This window comes from Squalius cephalus (genome assembly GCF_949319135.1).
Source record: "Squalius cephalus genome assembly, chromosome: 1".
Lineage (NCBI taxonomy): Eukaryota > Metazoa > Chordata > Actinopteri > Cypriniformes > Leuciscidae > Squalius > Squalius cephalus.
Window position 1 is genome coordinate 47,091,599 of NC_137122.1, and position 23,095 is coordinate 47,114,693.

The 23,095-nt window shown below is 37.1% G+C and overlaps 2 protein-coding genes across 2 annotated transcripts; both read left to right on the plus strand.

Annotated features, from left to right (window-relative positions):
* The first annotated feature begins 1,727 nt into the window (after positions 1 to 1,727).
* On the plus strand, positions 1,728 to 14,855 carry adsl (adenylosuccinate lyase). Its single transcript, XM_079874406.1, has 13 exons — positions 1,728 to 2,075; positions 7,272 to 7,475; positions 7,657 to 7,701; positions 10,351 to 10,430; positions 10,760 to 10,931; positions 12,084 to 12,130; positions 12,264 to 12,354; positions 12,475 to 12,544; positions 12,625 to 12,772; positions 12,897 to 12,987; positions 14,118 to 14,207; positions 14,388 to 14,564; positions 14,696 to 14,855. Exons 1-13 carry the CDS (start codon positions 1,929 to 1,931, stop codon positions 14,780 to 14,782), a joined length of 1,449 nt encoding a protein of 482 aa, XP_079730532.1. The 5' UTR covers positions 1,728 to 1,928; the 3' UTR covers positions 14,783 to 14,855.
* Positions 14,856 to 16,250: 1,395 nt separating this feature from the next.
* On the plus strand, positions 16,251 to 23,014 carry tmem150b (transmembrane protein 150B). The gene is made up of 7 exons (XM_079854745.1): positions 16,251 to 16,641; positions 18,088 to 18,171; positions 18,273 to 18,332; positions 18,810 to 18,877; positions 18,955 to 19,082; positions 22,029 to 22,206; positions 22,327 to 23,014. Exons 2-7 carry the CDS (start codon positions 18,107 to 18,109, stop codon positions 22,524 to 22,526), a joined length of 699 nt encoding a protein of 232 aa, XP_079710871.1. The 5' UTR covers positions 16,251 to 16,641; positions 18,088 to 18,106; the 3' UTR covers positions 22,527 to 23,014.
* Positions 23,015 to 23,095: the final 81 nt, after the last annotated feature.

Consider the following 23,095-nt stretch of genomic DNA (forward strand, 5'->3'; position numbering starts at 1 on the left):
GGCATTACTGTCATGGCCTCACTTTAAAGTCACTTTGAGTAAAAACTGGCACAACTCACCCCACTCTCCCCCTATATGGTTTGATGAGAAATGTATATGAGATATTAATCAGATTGAAACTAAATGTAAAAAGGTGATAAACCTAGTGAGATCAATTACTGGGTATGAATGGGGAGCAGACAAATTATCACTTATGGATATTTATAGGGCTTTAATACGGTCGTGTCTTGATTATGGGTGTATGGTATATGGAGCAGCAGCTAAAAGTATTTTGGAAAAACTTGATAAAATTCAGTTCAGAGCCTTAAGCGTCAGTATTTAAGACGTTCAAAGTTATCATTGGCATATTGGGTAAAGCTAAAAGGATCTGGAGAGGAACAGCCCGCTATAAAAGTGCTAAGTGATTGTTGTGAATATGCACAACAAAGAAAATGTAAAGGATTTGGTTGGAATATTTCTACAGTAGCTGAGGAATATGGACTAAACAGGGTTGAGTATGGACCAAACACTGTATGGGGTAATGTTTCTCCATGGATATTCCAAGTGCCCAAGGTGGACTTTCATCTTATAGAACAGAAGAGAGCATGGTCTGAAAGGAATGTGGATAATATTGTGTGTTTGGTTCATAATTATGTGGAAATGAATTATTATAATTACATGACAATATTTACTGATGGATTTAAAGACCCAAGGAGTGAGCATGTTGGAGCAGGAGTATACCGGAGTTTAATGTTGCAATATAATTAATGATGGAGCATCTATACTTTACTGCTGAAATTATTGCCATAATCCTAGGATTACAATGGATAGAAGAGGTGAGGCCGGAGAGAGTTGTAATTTTTTCAGACTCTGCTGCAGCTCTTAGTAGCTTAAACTCAAAAGAAACCCCTAGAGATGATTTATTGTTGGAAATATTTACAACACTGTTAACAATACAAAGAGTTGGAACTGATGTACAGTTTTGTTGGGTTCCTGTTCATGCTGGTGTAGAGGGAAATGAGAAGGCAGATGAGATTGCAAAGAGAGCGTTGAAATTAAACAAGAATGAAATTATGAAAGTTCCATTTGGAAAAGGTGAGGTCAAATCATTAATCAAAAAGGTAGTGAGGGATTTGTGCCAGAAGAAGTGGGACTCAGATAACAAAGGAAGACACTTTTATAACATACAAAAATCAATCACGGTGAAAACATATAAAGGGAGGTGTAGAAAAGAGGAAGTGGCTCTTGCAAGGCTAAGACTTGGACACGCTGGATTAAAGTCAACTTTTATTTAATGACAAAATGAGTTTCTGAGAAATGTGACAGTTGTAATGTACCAGAAAATGTTGAGCATGTTATTTTGTGGTGTAATAACTACAGTTCTGAGAGGATCATTTTACGTTACAAGATGTACGGATTAGAACGTGGATGGAATTTGGAAGGGATTTTAGGAAGGATTTTAGATTGTTGGGAGGCTCTCTTTCTCTTTTTTAAGAAATTCAGGATTAGATCACATTATATAGGTTAGGTATAGTTATTTTGAGTTAGTTTCTTTTCTATATATGAGTATGTATATCTGCATGTATGTGTATATGTGTGTGTATATGTATATGTGTGTGTGTATATGTATATAGCTGGGAGTGTGTGTGTGTGTGTGTGTATTATTAATAAAAAAATAAAAAATAAAATAAAATTCTTGACCTGAAGAATGCAAAACCCTGATATTACACACTCCTGTACAGTGGGGTGGCGGTATGCACCTATAAATGCTGGTGTGCGATCCGCCATTAAACTGAAAGAAGAAGAAGTCCACCCAATGACTGTGCCGCCGATCTATTAGAACTGTCGTAAACCCTGCAGGTCTCCTCATGAACACAAGTTGCAACAGAGCTCATCTTCACACAGTCTTGTGTTCGCGGCACTGGGCGCTTCACTGATCCGCTACTGGGATGGAGGGATCCGGGGACGAGTTCATGAAATACCGCTCACCGCTGGTGTCGCGGTACGCCAGCAAAGAGATGGCCTATAACTTCAGCGACAGGAAAAAATTCACCACATGGAGAAAACTGTGGATTTTTCTCGCTAAGGCTGAGAAGGTCTGGATATTTCTCTTACGTGTATTCCTACAGACTGTCTACTGATAATTTTGTTGTTATTGTGATCCTCTGAATGCCAAGTGTGTGATACTGTCTTGAGTTTTTGACCTTGAGTGAGTGAGTGAGTGAGTGAGTGGAGATCTCAAGTTGCCAACTTTCTTAGTCTAAAAATAGTTTGAAAGTTTGGACATGAGCTGTGCTGAAATATTTAATGTTTTAAAAGTGGACCAGGCTGACAAACTTGCCTATACAAAGAAGTACTGTGGTGGTAGCCAGATGCGGAAAGTAACGATTACATTGACTCGCGTTGTAATTGAGTAGTTTTTTTTTTGTGCACTTATACTTTAAGTCGTTTTTAAAATCTGTAATTTTACTTTTACTTAAGTACGTTTTGATTGAAGTATTGTACCTCTCTACATTTAAACCATATCCGTTACTGAGTAAAAAAATAACTAAAATAAATGATAAAACAAGGGGGGAAATCGCGCTCCGGAAACTACTGCAAAGGCGGGAGAACAAATGTGCAAAAGAAAAAAAGTGGTGCAAAAGAAAAAAAAGTGATGCAAAAGAAAAAAAGAGATGCAACACCGTCGAAAGCGAACCATTATCAGTATGGGCAATATTTGGATGTAAACGACTGCGCGTGGTTGTCCTCTAGGATAGATACAATTTGCAAAAAATGTGGATGCAAAGTGGCTGTAAAAGGAAAAAGAAAAAGGACGATTTTGGTTGGAAATGAAAGTCGGATTGACGTCAGAACCCGACTGGTGTTGGTTTCTGACGTCAACCCGATTTTCGTTTTCAACCACAATACAACGTCTGTCTGTCCAACGTTGGAGATTAATGTCAATCCGGCGTTGGATTCTGACATCAACCTGATTTTCATTTTCAACGTTGGGTTTGGTCTTCTAAATGCAAATTTCATCATTGTTTTGGAGCAAACTAGCTTATAGATAACAGTAAGGTTAACATATTCATACTAAAAGCCAAAAAACTTGTTATAAAAAATAGGGCACTATTTGAGGGAACAGCCATTTGGGTGTCCGAAACCATTGTGGACGTTATTGAGTGCACTTATTCAATCTCACATTCAATCCCACTACTGGAACTATGTTCTAGAAATAAATGTGATATTGATATGAGGGTAGGCAGGCTTAGATTCAGAGGCATAAGGTACTGTAAGTATTACACGCAATAATAAAACAATGCATTGACATTTACTTTTGATACTTAAGTACTTTTAAAAACAAGTACTTCTGTGCTTTTACTTAAGTAAAAATCGGTCTTTACAACTTTTACTTGTAACGGAGTAATATTTGACCAGTAGTATCTGTACTTTCACTCAAGTAAGGAAGTTGTGTACTTTGTCCATCTCTGATTACATCGGCCAGAATCCTCATCCTCATTGCATCCTCATATAATTTTGCTGTAACATATTTTATCAGCATATTTGTTTCATCATTAGCAATACACAGAGAGAGGTTAAAGGTCAACCCACATAAGTCACTCTCCTGTTACCCTGACATTTACTTTAGTTATTTTGGAAACACACACTTGTACAATCTTTCCCAGGGCTTCGTCTAGAACTGTGCGTCCCAAGGACTGGATTAGTAAAGTTTTGCAGCGTGACTTTACTTCCAGAGCAGCAAACAGAAACCTTTCTGTCTCATCATCGGGTCAGAGAATGACCACCATGTGACCAGATGTGTGTGTTCAGTTAACATTGCCCAGTGCTAATTGAACAGACTGCGGCATTTACTTGGAGATTTATGGGTGACTGGGTGGGCGATCACAAAATCTTAGTTATTGATTTCTATACACACTTCAAAGAAACAACCAATATGCAAGCCTTCCCATGTCAGCTAAACCAGCAAAGTCCACCGGTCAACAGTCAATAATTTGATTTGTTATCAATTCAACTATTGTTAATCTCAGCAAACTGAATATCTGTTATCTGAATTTGAGAGTTCTCTTCTAATACTGGTTCCTACACTATCATCTAAACTGCTGAGTTACTGTGAGCTTATGTTTTGAGAGATTAAGTGACCTTTAACCTGACATATACGGAGCTAGACATGACAGTTAAAACAGAGGTATAAGGTTTATATACTGCATACCAAAACACACTACTACATCAAATTACATGGCACTACAATGGCTTTAGACACATAGTCATGTTTTGCTTTTTGGACTTTTACCATAGTACCACCAAATACCATGGAACATAATTATAGTAGGGATTCAGTATCATGGTAAATGTCACTACCATGGTATTAATACAGTCACCAACCATGCTATAACCACTAATTACAAGAAGTTCCAAGGTACAATTTTTGTTCTGTTCATGTACAATGATAATACTCTTGAAAATGCCTTATAGCAGGGTAGCCTACACTAGGGATGCCACAATTCTCAATATAATATTGAACCGTTCGGTACGACATCCACGGTTCAATACGCGCTTGTGAATTGCGGTTTTTTCGGTTTTACGTTTAAATAATTTATGTGCGTTTTATTTCTCTCCGAATTGACTGTTTGTGTGTGCCTGTAAGTCTACAAGCTGATAAGGAAATTCCCCGCGAGTAAATATTCAATATGCTCTAAATTTAGGGGGCGCTTAACCATCATTCCACACTTTAACATGGCGAGCGGCGATGAAGTGAGGCTACAGTACGAGGAAGCGCCGGCGTCTTTCAAATCCGTGGTGTGGGGACATTTCGGTTTTGCCGTTGAGTATAGTGCCGAGGAAGAAAAAACGGTAAACAATAAAAATAACTGTGTGCAAGCATTGTTTTACACGTGTAGCCTACTCAAACGGAGACACTTCCAACATGACTGCACATCTGCGGCGCCATCACCCAATATCACTGTCTGAAGGCACAAATATGTTTATTTGAAATGGTCAATTTAAAGGGGTCGCACACCGGACGCGCAGCGCCACGTCTTTTAAATTCGAAAACATTATTCTCTATGAGTGTACGTAGCGCTACACACACCGTCGGCGCCTTTCGGCTCAGGACCGTGTTCAAAATCCTGCCGCGCCACAGAATGCCATCTATAGTTTTACATTAAATGTACATTTATTTGTCTCAAATCGTCGTTAATGTATGACTTCACCCTGTGCTGCAATATACATTTAGTTTTACATTCATTCACAGAAATCAGCTGCTTGAATGAAAATTGCTGATGTTATCGGATTTTCAGGTGACATTCAGTTAACGGACGCTCTGAGGTAAAGAGATGTCAGTGTTAATTGTATATTATACAATACACTAAGAACTAGTGGACTTTGCTTAGCTTTTAAGTAAAATAAAGGAGTATTGCAATAAATCGTTTTTATTTTTTTTCTCCTTAACCTCTTACTGTTCCTATTGCCTAAGCACAGAATAACAAAAAAACACTATTATGTGTCAAGCCATCAGAACCGAACCGAACCGAAAACCGTGGTTAAAAAACCGAGGTATGTATTGAACCGTGGGCTAACTGTATTGTTGCATCCCTAGCCTACACAAATTTCAGTACTACGGTATATATTAAATAATGTACAATAATATTACTATTTAATACCATCAGTGTACCGTGGTAGGCTACCACCAGAGGTGGAAAGAGTACTAAAATATTCTACTCAAGTAAAAGTACTATTACTTCAATGAAATTTTACTTAAGTACAAGTCAAATTACAGGTCTAAATATCTACTCAAGTAAAAGTAAAAAGTAGCTCATTTAAAATTTACTCCGAGTAAAAGTTACTGAGTTACTTTTTAAACCGCGGTTGCGGGGGCGGGGCGAGGTGGGGGACTCTCCCAGGTTGTAGATTTTCACCGTATGATAACCATCTTAGAAATTATCACGGTTTACAGTATTAATCAATTATTAAATAAATATTCAAATAAACGGTGTTATTAAATTATGGTTGTTGTTATTATTATCATCAGATAAAATGACGGTTAAATGAATGAAAACAGGCTTTTTTTGGTTGAACAAATTATTTTATTATAACAAATTCGAAAACCATTTGGTTTGTTTTGTTTATTAATTTCAATAAAACTTGTCTAATCAACTAAATTCAATAATGGATGATGAATCAGATCAACAGCTTATTTTTAACATTAATAATTTATTAAACTGTTTAAGAATAAAAGAGTCCTATGAAATGTATTTTATTCAGAAAACTATTTTTTTCTTTTTATGAATAAATACAAATATATTATCAAAATAATATGACATTAATCTCCAACGTTGGACAGACGTTGTATTGTGGTTGAAAACGAAAATCATCAGTCGGGTTCTGACGTCAATCCGACTTTCATTTCCAACCCAAATGCAACCCCTGCAATCAAAATCATCCCCTGACTGACGTTACTACTTTCTACTCAAGGACCTGACAGAATTGTAGTGGAGTAAAAAGTACGATATTTGTCTTTCAAATGTAGTGAAGTTAAAGTAAAACAGTTTCCAGAAAAAAATAATACTCAAGTAAAGTACAGATACTCAAAAAGTGTACTTAAGTACAGTACTCAAGTAAATGTACTTTGGTACTGTCCACCTCTGGATGTAATTAGCAAATAATTACTTTGAAATGTATATTTATGATAATTTTATAATAAATTAGCTAAAGCATTAAATAAATAGAATAAACTTTTTAAAATGCTACAAGTGAAGTTAGATATGACAACATTTAAAATGAGCCATATGAAAAATGGATATTCATCATAAGATTTGCTAAAAATAACCAAGAGAATATGGTAAATATGGTAAATGATAAAGATAATAGAAATGGGAATGCATTAATAATTAATATTAATTAATATGAAAAGATTATAATATAATTGAACAAAATCTCTGAAATTGGATGATAACCAATATGATATTTGGTCTATTGTGCTTCTTTAACATTGTTAACAATAAGCTTTATTGTGAATGGAGCTGTTCAGATTGTAGTCCTGCAACACAGAATAAAATAAATAATTTTCAAGCCCTGTAAAAGTTCTAATGGGTTTTGTGACTTTCATGATACTTGTTCTATCTACAACATAAAGTACATGCAGTCATACCTCAGATGTGAAAAAACATAAGCTACTAACAAGCTTCTGCATATTGCAACTTGGTGCTTGAATTACAATGGGAATGTTAAATGCGTGAAAATGCAATCTATTTTTAATACATTCCTTTATCGCTCTAATATTCTGTCTGCAGGCGTTGGGTCTCCCCATAACCGATGCCCAGGTGAGTGAGATGGAGTCTCACGCGGACGACATCGATTTCGTCATGGCTGCAGAGGAAGAGAAGAAGTTGAGGCATGATGTCATGGCTCATGTGCACACGTTCGCTCATTGCTGTCCCACTGCTGCTCCCATCATCCACTTGGGCGCCACTTCCTGTTATGTGGGAGACAACACGGTGAGGCAAAAATATTATCACACCACTATCTGTTCCTATTAATTGGACTCAGTGGAAGTGCTGCTGAATGCAAAATCCATGCAAACCATGCAAAATCCTTCTAAGAAAAAGCATGTTGTTCTAAAGTCAGTATATTATTTTAAAATGGTCTTATTGAAATGTGTGTATGCTTTATCTGTAGGATCTGATAATGCTGCGTGATGGATTTGACATTCTGCTACCCAAGGTTTGACTTTCTGATATTTTCCAGCTTATGACAACTGATGCTTATTAAGGTTCTTAGTTCCATTTAAATATAAAATTAAGAAATGAATTATCAATGTACAGTGGTGGTCAAAATTGATGGCACCCCTGATAAATATGATAAAAAATGGCTGTAAAAAATAAATCTGCATTTTTTATCCTTTCCTTCAAAAAATTCACAAAAATCTAACCTTTCATTGAAGTAAAATAATTGAAATTGGGGGGTAAATCACATTATGAAATAAATGTTTTTCTCCAAAACACGCTGGCCATAATTGTTGGCACCCCTAGAATTTTTTATGAGAAAAATATCTCTGAAGTATATTCCCATTAATATTTAAATTTTTTAGCACATCAGGGTGACTAGGAACATGAAATTGTCCAGCTATGACTTCTTGTTTCACAGGAGTTTAAATATGAGGAAACACAAAGGCCAAATTCCCTTGCTCATCCATCACAATGAGTAAAACCAAAGAATATAGTTCTGGGGCCGTATTCACAAAGAATTTTAAGGCTAAAAGTAGCTCCTAACTGGCGAATTTAGGAGCAACTCCTAAAAATAATGGGCGTGTCACTCGTAACTTTAGGACTCATTTTTTTGACTAAGAGTAATTCATGAAGCATTTTAGCCCTAAAAGTAGCACCTAAGCCTGGGACAGCTTAAAAGAAGTCGAGAGGACTCCTAACTCACGAAGACCTATTCACAAACCGCTTTTTGTGGCATTTCACGTTGGGTTGTTTTGTGGGTTGGGTTGTTTCATGTTTTGAAATGCGTATGCGGCGGCGGCTACAGGAGCTTCCAATCGCGAGGGAACAATTTTGCATTTTAGGCATAACTAGGGATGCAATAACGCCACCAACAACAACCAAAACTAGGCTACTCATTGCATGTAAACTAATTGTAATGTTTCATTGTGAATCAAATTAAAATGTTCTTCTCTTTGCAAATGTAGGCAGAGGCATATAGTGACAGATTAATTCAATAATGTTGCAAAGATATTGCATCAATCCATATGTTTCATTAGGCTACTAGGCTATTTGTTTTGCCTTACTCTTTATTCATTTAGGCTATTTATTCAGTTATTCATCATCTTCCGTCCTTCGCACTACTTGTGTAGCGCATGCATTCTCAGACCTGTCACCTGTCACTCATCATCGTAGGGGAGGTGTTTGGAATCATTCCCACGTTACAATCATCAGCCAATCAAGGTGGTCACTTCAGTCAAGCTCGTGCATGAGTAATGACGTCGTCCATAGCAACGAAGACTCACTCTTAGTTTAGGAGTTGTCATTTTTCTTTACTAAGAGTAGTCTGAAAGGCATTGTGAATAACTTTTAAGAGAAAACTCCTAGCTAAAATCTTTTAGTGCGATTTAGGAGTACTCCTAGTGGTAAGATAAAATGCTTTGTGAATACGGCCCCTGATGTGCAGCGAAAGATTGTTAAGGATCACAAAATAGAAAGTGGCTGTAAGAAAATATCTAAAGAATTGAAAATCCCCATTTTGACCATCAGGGCAATAATTAAGAAGTTATAATCAACTAAAGATGTTACGAATCTGCCAGGAAGAGGACGTGTGTCTATATTGTCTTAATGGACGGTGAGGAGGAAAGTTTGAGTGGCCAAAGACTCTTCAAGGATCACAGATGGAGAATTGCAGAGATTAGTTGAGTCTTGGGGTCAGAAAGCCTAAAAAAAAATTATCAAACAACCCCTACATCACCACATGTTGTTTGGGAGGGTTTCAAGAAAAATGCTCCTTGCTCCTCCAAAAATAAACTCCAGCATATTCAGTTAAAAAATCAAAACCTGACGGCCTCTGCTAGAAATCTTATAAAGGGCCGTGGTTGGATCTTCCATCAGGACAACGGTCCAAAACAAACATCAAAATCAACACAAAAATGGGTAACTGAGCACAAAATGAAGCTTCTGCCATGACCGTCCCAGTTCCCTGACCTGATGAGTGGGCTGAACTGAAGAGAAGCACCAACATGAACTTCTGAATCTGAAGGATCTGGAGAGATTCTGTATGGAGGAATGGTCTCTGATCTCTTGTCAGGTGTTCTCCAAACTCATCAGGCATTATAGGAGAAAACTCAGATCTGTTATCTTGGCAAAAGGAGGTTGCAGAAAGTATTTAATAACAGGGTGCCAACAATTATGGCCAGCGTGTTTTGGAGAAAAACATTAATTTTATAATGTGATTTCCCCCCACTCTCAATTCTTTTACTTCAATGAAAGGTTAGATTTTTGTGAATTTTTTGAATGAAAGATCAAAAGGATAAACAATGCAGATTTATTTTTTACAGCCATTTTTTATCATATTTATCAGGGGTGCCATCAATTTTGACCACCACTGTACTGTATTCAATTATTTCGACAAATAAATAGTGTAAAATGGTCTAATTCATTTAAGAAATGTAGTTAAATGTAACAAACAATAAATCACTTGTCAAATTGGCAAATAAATGTATGTTTAAAACATAGTTTATTTACTTAATGCTTAAAATGTTAATTAAATGCAGTAATAAAAAGCCTTAATCATGCTAATTTTAAATGTGAAAAAAAATTTGGCCATAATTTCCATCCACTGCAGTAAAGTGTTTGTTTTCAAACATTCTCTCTTCTATAGTTGGCTCGTGTCATTGACAGGCTGGCTAACTTTGCAGAGAAATACGCTGACCAGCCGACTTTAGGCTTCACCCACTATCAGTGAGTAAATTCAGTGTTCAGTGCATGTACTAAACCTCTCAAATAAGTATTTAGATATTAGAGCATGTTTAAAGTGTGCATGTAAAATTAATTGTTTCTACCGTTTTCCTTTCTTCCTCCCCATCGTCTATTCAATTATGATCTGTCCATCTAATCTTTGACACGTCTTATCAACATTCACTAATTTTTTAACCCATACAGCATTATTCATTTTCTTCAAATTTTTTCTTTTTCATATTCCTTCCTTTCATCTTTTCTTCATTTAATACAACAATACTAGACTGGTTGTGGGTTTATTTCCCCTCTCCTCGCCCCCATCTTTTCCTCAGACCAGCTCAGCTGACTACTGTCGGGAAGCGTGCGTGTCTGTGGCTGCAGGATCTGGTCATGGACATGCGTAATCTTCAGCGTGCAAGAGAGGACCTGCGCTTCCGGGGCGTCAAAGGAACCACAGGCACTCAGGCCAGCTTCCTGCAGCTCTTCCAGGGGGATCATGAGAAGGTGAATGCAGCTGCATGAAAATCAACAGCTGAATCTGATCTTTATACCTTAACACTGGCTTACTTTATACCTAGTAGTGTGCACTTTGTCTCCAGCATACATACTATACACACTACCTTTCAAAAGTTTGTGGTCAGTACGATTTTTTAAATCTTTTTTTTTTTAATGTATTTTTTTATAAATAAATCAATCCATACTTTTATTCAGCAAGGATGCATGAAATTAAGTAAAAGTGACAGTAAAGACTTCAGCATTATTAGAGAAGAAAAAAACCCAGATTTGAAATAAATGTTATTTTAACTCGTGAATAAAATGTAGGGAGGTTTTCACAAAAATATTAAGCATATTTAAGAGTGAAGCTGTTTTCAACATTATAATAAAATAATTATGTTAAGAAATGTTTCTTGAGCAGAAAATCAGCATATTAAAATTATTTCTTAAGGATCATGTGACACTGAAGACTGGAGGAATGATGCTGAAAATTCAGCTTTGACATCACAGAAATAAATTACATTTCAAAATAATATATTAACATAGAAAATATTTTTTTGTAAATTGCAATAATATTTCATAATATTACTTTTTTTCACTGTATTTTTAACAAAAACATGCAGCCTTGATGAGCGTAAGAGACTTCTTTCATAAATATTTAAAAAATCTTACTGACCTTACATTTGACCTTTGTGCTTTTAGGGAATACATTTAGGGTACGTTTACACGACAAAGATGTACTACAAACGGAAACGTTTTTCTTTGCGATTTTCGCGTACAGACGACAACGTTGTCAAAACGCTCCCTGTTCACACAGGTCCGCGAAAACGACTAAAAACTCTGTATAATTCATGCCAGGCCAGTAGTTGACGAAGTCACTTTATAAAGAAACACTACCCACCCAAAGACTGAACACGTAATACGCATGTGCATATGACATTAGCGTTTTCACAAATTCACATGTGGAGATGATAACAGTATAGTTTTCAAAAACTTGCACTTTGAAACCTTTTTTTTTTTTAAAGTTTACGCTTTCAGTCCCCCAAAACGCCGTTGTCATGTAAATGAACGGCCAAAATCGTGATATTATCGGATAGGTGTATCGTCCCAGCTCTAGTATATTCTATGGTTGAACTGACTTTTGACTGTTTTCTCTCTTAGGTGGAGGAGTTGGATAGGAAGGTCACTGAGATGGCTGGATTTAAAAAGTATGCTCAGGCTATTTCATTTCTGCTTTCGTTGTTTAATAAATGCGTCTAATCGCTTAAATGTTGTTGGCTGGAGACTTACATTGGGCATGTTTTTGTGTGCACATGGTTATTGAGTTCTCCATTTCTCTAGATCATACTTGGTGACGGGTCAGACGTACAGTCGTAAGGTGGATGTCGACTCGCTCTGTGTGCTGGCCAGCCTCGGAGCCTCGGTACACAAGGTCAGACATGAATATCAGATCAGCTTTATGAACTTTATTAGCTGCTTTAACAATCCACAATAGTCAAAGAAAAGCAACAGACAATATTTGTTTGATTAGAACAACCTGTTTTTGCTGTAGATTTGCACTGATATTCGTCTGTTGGCTAATCTGAAAGAGATCGAGGAGCCGTTTGAGAAAGAGCAGATTGGTGAGTTTGTATGCGAGACGGGGGATTTTGATCACATTTTAAATCAACCTCTGATCTGTCATGGTTTCCTCTGTTTGTAGGTTCCAGTGCCATGCCGTACAAGAGAAACCCCATGCGTGCTGAGCGCTGCTGTAGTCTTGCTCGCCACCTGATGGCGCTGGTGTCAGACCCTCTGCAGACCGCATCAGTGCAGTGGCTGGAAAGAACCCTGGACGACAGCGCTAACAGGCACTGTTATGACATCTGTTGTCTGACCATATGATGTGGCATTGCACCATTTTGGCTTTGTGAAGATGAAACTTTAGGCTCTTTCTTTCACCAACATCCATGTATATTTTTTGTGCTTATTTAGGAGGATCTCATTGCCTGAGTCCTTCCTCACAGCTGACATCATCCTCAGCACTCTGCAGAACATCACTGAAGGGCTGGTGGTGTATCCTAAGGTGTGTGTGTGTGCGCAACTCTCAATGCGTTTTGACTTCTGGGTCATCTCTTTTCAACACACATTTTAAAGTTTTCATCAGGGCTGGCAATTATCAGTATCAGGTTTTATCAAATGAACTAAATGAGACGCTGATTACTTAGTCCAAATAATTGCATATACACTACTGTTCAAAAGATTTAAGATTTTGATAAGTTTATTTTTGTTTTTGAAAGTAGTCCTTTATGCTCACTAAAGCAAATCTAAAATACAGTAAAAACAGTAACATTGTGAACTATTATTACAATTTAACTTCCATTTTAATACTTTAATATGTAATTTATTCCTGTGATGTCAAATCTCTATTTTAGAATCTTTACTCCAGTCTTCTTCAGTCACATGATCCTTCAGAAATCATTCTAATATGCTTTTCTGCTCAAGAAACATTTTCTATATCAATGCATTTATTAATGATATTTAAACCATATAACAATATTTGATGAGTAAAGCCCCAAATGAAGATAATTAAAAATCTTTACATTAGACAGTTTATTATAGATAATTATCACATAAAATTGACAGCTGTACTGTTTAAAGGGGTCATGAATTGAGAAATAAAATGTTCTTGATCTTTTGACTTATAAGAGGTCATTGTACTATAAAAAATCCTGTAAGTTTCAGAATTCAAAGCCTCTTTGTTAGTCCAAAAACAGATTTTATAGAAACCAAGCTGCTCACTACCTCACAAATACATAAGGAATAAACATAAATAAAGGTGATTAATTGGCACGCTGTCTTTGAGGTGTAGACTCTGACTCGAAGCCGCGAACATGTATGGCTGAATTTTACTGGTTGCCATTTTTCAACATCTGGAGGTTTGCACACGTGTAATGGTGGGGACATTGAAAAAATATTTTAATATGCAAAACTGTTACCCAATAATAGAAGTGGGCGTTTACTTCCAAGTCTTGAATGCGGCAGCCTGTTTCAAAGAGAGGGTAAAAAACAGGAATGAAAATAGCCTATTACTTCTAAATTATGTTTTTTATCTAAAAATCTTGATAACATTATGAGGGGATCTCAGAGAACATTATACATAAAAAACAATGCAGTTCATGACCCCTTTAATCTTTCTCTCTTTCTCTTTTATAGGTGATCGAGAGGCATATCCGTCATGAGCTGCCCTTCATGGCTACTGAAAACATCATCATGGCCATGGTGAAGGCTGGAGGAAACAGACAGGTCAGAACAATCAGCGATTAATGAATAAGAACAATCTTGTCTTGTAAATAAATTTGCTTTGGCAAATCAACCCCAAGATGTTTGAATAATTTACTTGCTGTAAATATCATTTCTGTGAGCACAGCAGATGTTTACAGTGCCTAGCATTGACTAACATGTCTGTACTGAAAACACACTCAGGACTGCCATGAGAAGATCCGTGTTCTGTCCCAGCAAGCTGCGGCTGTGGTCAAACAGGAAGGGGGAGATAATGACCTACTGGCTCGCGTTCAGGCTGATCCATATTTCACCCCCATACTCGGACAGCTGGACAGCGTTCTGGATCCCAAAACCTTCATCGGCCGAGCCCCACAACAGGTACACGCATGCAGCCTAGACACACTTGTACATCTACTGCTGTCCTAATAATATTTATCACATGATTAACATAATGTTTTAATCATGAGGTAGGCTGTAATACCCTTCCAATCGCTCCCTCTCTTTCACAGGTTACAAGATTTTTGTCTGAGGAGGTCAGGCCTGTTCTAGAGCCATACAAATGTAAAATGGACGTGAAGATTGAACTAGAGCTTTAAGACACACACACATGCGACTCTGTGACTGATGCATCTGTATGACAATAAATAAATGTCAAGCTGTTTAACTTTTCGTGTGCTCTTTTGTGACATTTTGACAACATTTAGTTCTCAAACTCCAGGGTAGGGATGGTTGCACCAGCCATTCGTAAGTTCTTTCTTAAATTGGAACGTTAAGTCCACTCTAGAGACTTAGTAACTACTAGCTAGTTTGTAACAAACTCTGTACTTTATTCGGTCGCACCATTTTTTCTTAAGGCAGAGCGTAACTAGTTGGTCGTTAGCTCTCCGTAAAGTAATGTGTAGTCGCATGTCACGTTACTAACGGTAAAATAAGTTTAGAAATTCATTAAGTATGATATACTTAATCGTGAATAACAATGCGTGTTTTATATAAATAACATTCAGAAACTTTATTTGAATCAATAAATAAATACTGATACAAAAACCATTAGAAATGACATTTATTGATTATGACTGATTTTATTTGACATGCACAACACGGAGCGATGGAACAGATGCACACAGTGGCACAATGTTTAGGAAGGGTACGTGTTTAAGAGCCACTAACAAAGTAATCTTTTCACATAATGTTCTCTCTTAAAATGCAGGTGAGTGCATATGTCAGCATTATCATATGTCTAAAGACTTGAAATATGTCGAGTTTATTGATGTAGTTCAGTGTGTCTGCTATTTTATTCCGTAAATATTTAGTTTATACGTAGAGTTATGCTTCATCTAAGTTTAATGGTATAACGCAACAATACTTAGTAATGCTAACTTAGTTGTAACTTAGTGCCCATTTACATCAAAACGCTAAGTTGTAAGTTGTGCACAGCTGGTGCGACCGACCCCTTATGTGTAGTAATGTTGATGTGTAAACCTTCTGACAAACATTTTGGCCTTTGCTCTTGTATTGTGATGAGTGAAATATCAGGGGTTTCATTTTCCCCAATAGTTTAAATGAGTTGTGAATGGGGACACTGAGGTTTTGTGATCAGAATAACAGCTTTAATGGTATTACCATACAATACAATGGTATTACCATGTATAAATCTTTTTTGAGTGTATATTTTAAATAGACAATATATCTCAGGAAATATGAACTGTAAAATTGAAATGAAAATAAATGTTTAAAAGATAATCCTTAAATTGTAAAATTATGGTCTCGCTTTAGATTAGGGTCCAATTCTCACTATTAACTAACTATTGACTATGACTTTCAAGTTTCAAGTTTAGGTATTGGGTAGGATTAGAGATGTGGAATATGGTCATGCAGAATAAGGCATTAATATGTGCTTTATAAGTACTAATAAACAGCCAATGTCCTAGTGATATGCATGCTAATAAGCAGCTAGTTAATAGTGAGAATTGGACCTTAAATAATAGCCTAAGTCCTAAAGTATTGGGGAAAAAAAAGGTATTTTTATGTTACTGTCTATGAACTAGTTAATCATATACACATGGTGTTAAGGTTTAATGACACTATTTAGATGTTTAAAGGTTTCCTTTACCAATAGATTAACTGGCTGTATAATAAAACTAATGAGGGAGGACAACAACAGATTATTCACTTAAGTGATATTGTGTATCTTGCTATTATAACCGTGGGTGTAAAAAGTTGAACTAGTACAAGACAGAGCAAAGAGTGTGTGTACTGTATTGCACGCACACCTGTAAATGACTCGCAATAGTCGTGCCAAATCACTTATCCTGGCGCAAAGTCCATAGTCACAGGGTTTGAAACCTGTTGTACGTTTACTATAGCGTCAGTTTGAACCAGTCTGGCGTTTCTCCTCTTATTCCGCAGATTAACAGGGATTCATTTGCCTGCGGATACTCTGTCAAATCATCCCATGGTAAGAGTCACTTCTTATGTCATGTTTTCGGTTTGAACGGCCGTTTGCGTGGCTGCTCTCGATTAGCTGATTAGCCTACTTGAATTAAAAATAAAATAAAAATACTGACCCCAAATGTTAGAATGGTAGTGTATGTGTATGCTTCTTTTATAAACTTCTTCAACTTCTTTTGCTGACTTCAATGCCAGTTCTTTACTTGTAGTTTAGATTTCTCACATTTTATCTTCTTAAATTGAAGATTTTAACAAGTTTTAAAGTGAATTCTAGGCAAAGTGGTGGTTGTGTTGTCTTTTCTGTTGTCAAAAATAGTTAAATGTATCTCTTGACGTATGGTTGTGTGTTTGACATCTCAATGGATGCTACTGGTAGGCTATAAGAAATAAATAATTGGTAGGCTATACATGGTATAATGAAAACAGTTTTACAGGATTTTAACATCTGAAGTTATAGTGGTTGGGAACAGTTTCCACAAAAACGAAGACGAAACCCTGAGAGAAAAGCTTTAAAGGGGAATGTCAAATGTACTCTGCTGCCCTGAGAAAATAATGCATGAGAAACCGACGGTAATATTAATTCCCACTGAAGCTGTAAACTGTAGTCTCAATATCTGCATACCAGACTTTGCCATTTAAAGAAAAACTGGCAGATGTAGGCCTACAGCTCGGAAAAGTGCTGAAAAAGAACAGTCAGTTTTAACAGTCAGTAAAGAGACCATTTTCATTTCTTTAGATGGTTGTTCAGAATAAAATACCTGTTGAGCTTCACCTGTAACCAGGATGGTGTGTGGAGAAAAACGTGAATCTCCCTTAAACTCACTGCTTCTGTGATTACATAAACTGCTGGTGTTGTAAAAATCGAAGCAGATATTTGCTCACTCTGTTTATCTAGAGCTGCTTTCTGATTTCTATGCAGGCTTTTGTTATTCAAAATACATGATGTAATATATTGTTTCATATGTAAATGTTTATAGAATATATCCATTTTATATTAAAATGTATGAAATATATATTATTATAATGTGATGTTTAACATAAAAGTAAACGTATCTTGATAATGCCGTTGTGTCACATCTTTATTCCCTCAAACAACAACACAGAGGTGAATTAACCTGAATACAAACGCCAGGCACTTGATTCTTTTGAACTGCATTTAGTTCAGTTTCGTGCAGTAGCCTACCAAGGTTATGCTAAAATATACCTTCTGACTGAATGATTGCTAAATTGCCCTGTGCACTTCCTGTGATGTGACCTAAACTTGTTCTCAATGCCACTGTTGCATTTTAAACTGGCTCACTTAAGATGGTCGAATAGGCTGTCAAATGATTCGTAGGGAACAGTTAGGTCATTGGAATGTTTGTTTGGTCACAGTGATGACAGGATTTTAAATTTATAAATGCTAATAAATGTGATTTCATAATAGGTAAAGAGACACATTATCTATCTACAGGTTATCTTATTGGTCCATCATGTGGCTGTGGGCGTTACTCCCTGTCATTCTGGCAGTGTTTGGAACAATTGGACTTTGGGTTGTGTGAGTATTTCTTTCAGTTTCGCTCACTCTTTACAAAATCGTCTTTGTTTTGTTGTTGTTGTTGTTGTTGTTTTACTCTTTCTGTACTTGCTTGTGTGCAGGTATGCCATTGCAGTGTCCAATAACACTGTTAACATAACTGCAGTATTCCCTTACATCAGGTCTGTACCTTTAAGTGGAGTTTCTTGAGTAGTTGTACTTGGGTTGAGTATTGAAACTGAATACTGTACTCTTACATGATTACATTTACAAAGCACAAATTATACCTTCTGCTCATTGCAAGACTTGGAGGCTCATTTAGACCTCCAAGTACAAAGTGCATGTACTGTGAGTCATCATGACTTAAATCTTCCATCACTATGTTCAATTTACTGATCTTACAATACAATCTCCAATCTCTGACATCGGTGTAATCTGATGTAAAAACTGTTTTCTTAGTGTTATTGTAGTATTGTTGAATCTCGTGAATCATTTCTGAATTTGCAAAAGTCATTCCTGATTGTAATCGATATGCTGCCTACCCAAAGATTCACACCCTACATACTACAATGCCCAACAGAGCACAGCATACAAGATGATACTAGCTAAGATTCCCTGATTAAAAGAAAGAAATAATATATGAATATTGTTTCCTTCAGCACATGTGGCTCATACAACCCCCAGAGCTGCCTGTTTTCTCAGATCTGCAATATTTGCTGTGTTTTGGGTGAGTCCCTGTCATCTCATTTTGAAAACAGGCCTCCTGTACTGTACCTTCTGCGTGACCTCTTTTTCTTTCTTTAGCTCTGTGGATTGTCACTATCAGATTTCAACAGATCCGGGACTTGAGTTGTGCGTCTCATTTAAATACAGCCAGTCTGGTGCTTGGCTTCATCTCTAGCATTGGCATTTCCATTCTAGGAAACTTCCAGGTACAGTTTATGTGTGAAGAACGACTGGACGTTACTTGATTACTTGTGAATTGTGTTGGGCTTATTTGTGTTTCCTCTTGCATTAAAACCCTGATATACTCTAAGCAAAATCAAAGAACTGGTGTCATTTCAGAGCCTTTGTCTCTGTCCCAAATGGCACACTTCATATGCTCTTATGGTCTTTTGACTTACAATGGCTGCCGCGTGCACGTGTCTGTTAAAGGGTTAGTTCACCCAAAAATGAAAATTCTGTCAGTAATTACTCACCCTCATGTTGCTCCAACCCCGTAAGACCTTCGTTCATCTTCGGAACACAAATTAAGATATTTTTGATTAAATCTGAGAGCTGGATCACTCCTCCATAGGCTTCTAAGGCATTATAACTTGCTGGCCCAGAAAATGTATTAAAGACATCGTTAATATAGTCCAAGTGACTACAGTGGCTCAATCTTAAGTTTATAAAGCGACGAGAATACTTTTTGTGCGCAAAAAAACCCCAAAATAACGACTTTATTCCACTATTCATTTCCTTCTCTCTGGGCCTCGAGTTTTTTCACGTAGTATAACTGCGCAGCGCATCTGTTTTGTACGTCACACGCATCACACACATGACCAGTGTCGGCCAATAGTGAGCCTACATGTGACCTATAACCCAGATGCGCTGTTATGCCAATTTTGTGTGCCTGATGCATCAGACGTTTAGCCACGTGGGCGTGACGTCTGAGGCTGAGACTACAGTAGGAGTGTCTCTGAGGCTCCGCCTTCTTTAAAGGGACACTATGCAAGTCTGAGTGTTTTTTCTCTACGAGCTCCCCCTAGTGTCTGGTAGTATAATGCTTTCAAACACTCTGTCGTAAAAACGAACTGTTGTCCCCCCCCCCCCCCCCCCCCACGAGCAACCCAGCTGATCAGCTGTCAACCCAGCTGAGCAGAGGAACCGGCTATTTCAAAACCAGTTATGTCTACCGAGGCAAGTAAAGCAATACTTTCTTTCCAACTGATGGCGATTTTTTTATTTATTGTGTTGTCATGCATACTAGTATTTTTACCGGGAATGAACGATATGAACGAGGCGAACTACTGCTTTCGTGTTTGTTTGTTTGTTTGTTTTTGGGAGAATGGGCATGAACATAAAAATATATATATATATCGGAGGCTAATATTTGTCTAAAGTTATATTAGCAAGGTCTATAAGTTCATCTGGTAGAATGATGGTTTACCTTTGCTTGTCTAAGAAAACATCAGAACGTTTTTTCTAGCTCGATCATGATATGTGCAACATTTTGCGCGTCTGATATTGCCTACTATCAGACGCGTTGACTTAGTGACATAAAATAAAAGTGTAAGTTACACAAATAAAACCGACAGAGGAACGGCCAAACAACTACAGAAATCAAACGTGTTTGCTAATGACAATGCCTAACATCAAAGTTATAGTATCTAGCGTACTAGTAAGCCCCTAACAGACAGCGATCATAATAAAAACCTTTACAGACAATAGCACACATCCTGAGGTCACAATTACTTGAAATTTAAATATGAAACACAGTTTATTCCAAAGATACTTAACTTACAAGTGCAACAGCAGGATCAGCATCCGTTTTGCAGGCTTCTGTTTCTCTCAGTTCTCACCATTCTGAAAAAGCCGGTCCGATATATTTACTCGAGTCTGACTTCTTGCTCGGTCAGTCTCCCGTTTCCTCTTTCGTTGGTCCTCCGACAAAGATTTCCTAGCTTTCTGCTTCTTTTTTACAGGCTCAGCCTCAGCCATAACTCAATCTATCGTTGCCCTTTGCTTATAGCTAGCCCGCCGGTGCTTGAATAGGGGCGTGTACGTGTGCAGTGCCGTCAAGCAATTCGTTACATCGCGAGACCTGATATCACGCGATACTTCCTGACACCGACCCGCGTCCCAAAGTTGCAAGTGAGTTTTTTCCGCTCTCGGGCACCAGGGGGGTGCGAAACCACCACCATTCAACCCGAAATAAGTAATATAACCATTCCACTGACTCCGAAGCTGTTCAGTTAAGGTTAAAAAGTTACCTAGAGCACCTTTAACGTGGATAATATCTTCTCGGGTTAATTTCTCCTGTTCAGTCTGTTGAGATCAGACGCGAGTTTTAACATGAACACACCGGAGAGCTGCTTTATAGTAGAAATTTACATTAATTTAAAGTGAGACTGACACTTTCATTCTTAATATTGTAAATCTGCTTGCTTTAAAGCAATATGTTGTTATGTGCTTGTAAATAAACTAGGGCTGTCAAACGATTAATCACGATTAATCGCATCCAAAATAAAAGTTTGTGTTTACATAATATATGTGTGTGTATGGAGTATAATTATTTTCTATATATAAATACACACACATGCATATATATTTAAGAAAAATGTGTTATTTATATATAAAATATTTATATATAATATAAATTATATATAATATAAATATATATACACAGTATATACATGCAAATATTTCTTAAATATATATATGCATGTGTGTGTATTTATATATAGAAAATAATTATACACCGTACACACACATATATTATGTAAAAACAAACTTTTATTTTGGATGCGATTAATCGCGATTAATCGTTTGACAGCCCTAAAATAAACATGACGTGACTTGGCTGGAGAGGCGAATTGCAGATCTTGTGCAAACATATCCACATCGCTATGATCAGATGCTTTCTCACCGCTGCCAGTTTTGTTGTGTATTTCGTTATTGAGAGGAAAGCGGAACACGAGCAGCACATACAGTATTTACATATTCATCTAAATGCCGCTCTCAGCAGGAGATGTTCGCAAACAGTATACCAGTGAAAAGGTGTTTTGAACTTCTTTTTACCTCTAAACGATGAATGAAAAAGAATGTTGATGTATAATCAGGGCCTTTATTTGCTATACATGCATGATTATGTCCATATGTGTGTGTCCATTTAGCAATCTGTATTGAAGGAGGTTCATCTGCTTGGGGCGCTCCTGGCCTTCTTCCTGGGTTTGGCTTACTTCTGGGTCCAGACGTGGCTTTCATACTACAGCCCACCGTCACATGACCGCTGGTGGGTGGTGCCTGTGCGTGCCATCCTCTGCAGCCTGTGTACTTGTTTTGTCATCTGCAGTATCCTTCAGCTCTTACAGACAATACAATTAATAACTGAAATGAGTTCTGAAATGAGTGCGTTTTCACTACACTTTATCATGTGTTCATTTTGTTGTCCTTAACCCTCTGTCTTCTCAGTGTTTGCTCTCCATAGCGTAGGGTTTCCCTCTGAAGCTGCCATGTGTGAGTGGGCTCTGGTCATGTGCTTCTTTGCGCTGTTTGGGATTTTTGCAGCAGAGTTCAGACACATTGACTTTCACAAGCTCACCGTACAGAAGAAGGGGATGAATACCGTCAGTGATGCTAATGGTGTGTGGACATTACAGGAGATTCACTGAGGGAGAGCTGGCAAGTTGTGGCTGTGGTAATCGGGAACAAACTCACCATATAATATGGACACAACATTGGACTATAACCTGCACAACTTTGCTCAATGCACAAATACACACACACAATATAAAACACTCCCATTTTATACCACGTTTGGAGTTGAACTGTTCAAATCCCGATTTTACAGTATAAATTATTTTGTAGAAATGATTCATGAGTGAATTCATGAGCAACATTGTTTACATGATATGTATATACCTTAAGAGGATTATAGTGTATAATGTGAGAGGATGGTATCAATGTAATATTCCACTTGTTAATGTTATTGCAGTACAACAAACGGTAATACCTCAAACCAGATCTCTTTGGTCTTTTTTTGTAGCCTTAATGACTTTATTTGCATAATGTTATTAAAACTATTCTGTTATAAATAATTTAATTTTGTCTGACCATTATCAAAGAAAGCTGTTATTGAATATAAATAAACAAATTTGACAATATTAATAATTGCTGAGTTACAGTCTACAAAGTGAGCATTTAAAGCAAACAAATATGATGGTATGGTACTCTTTAACTG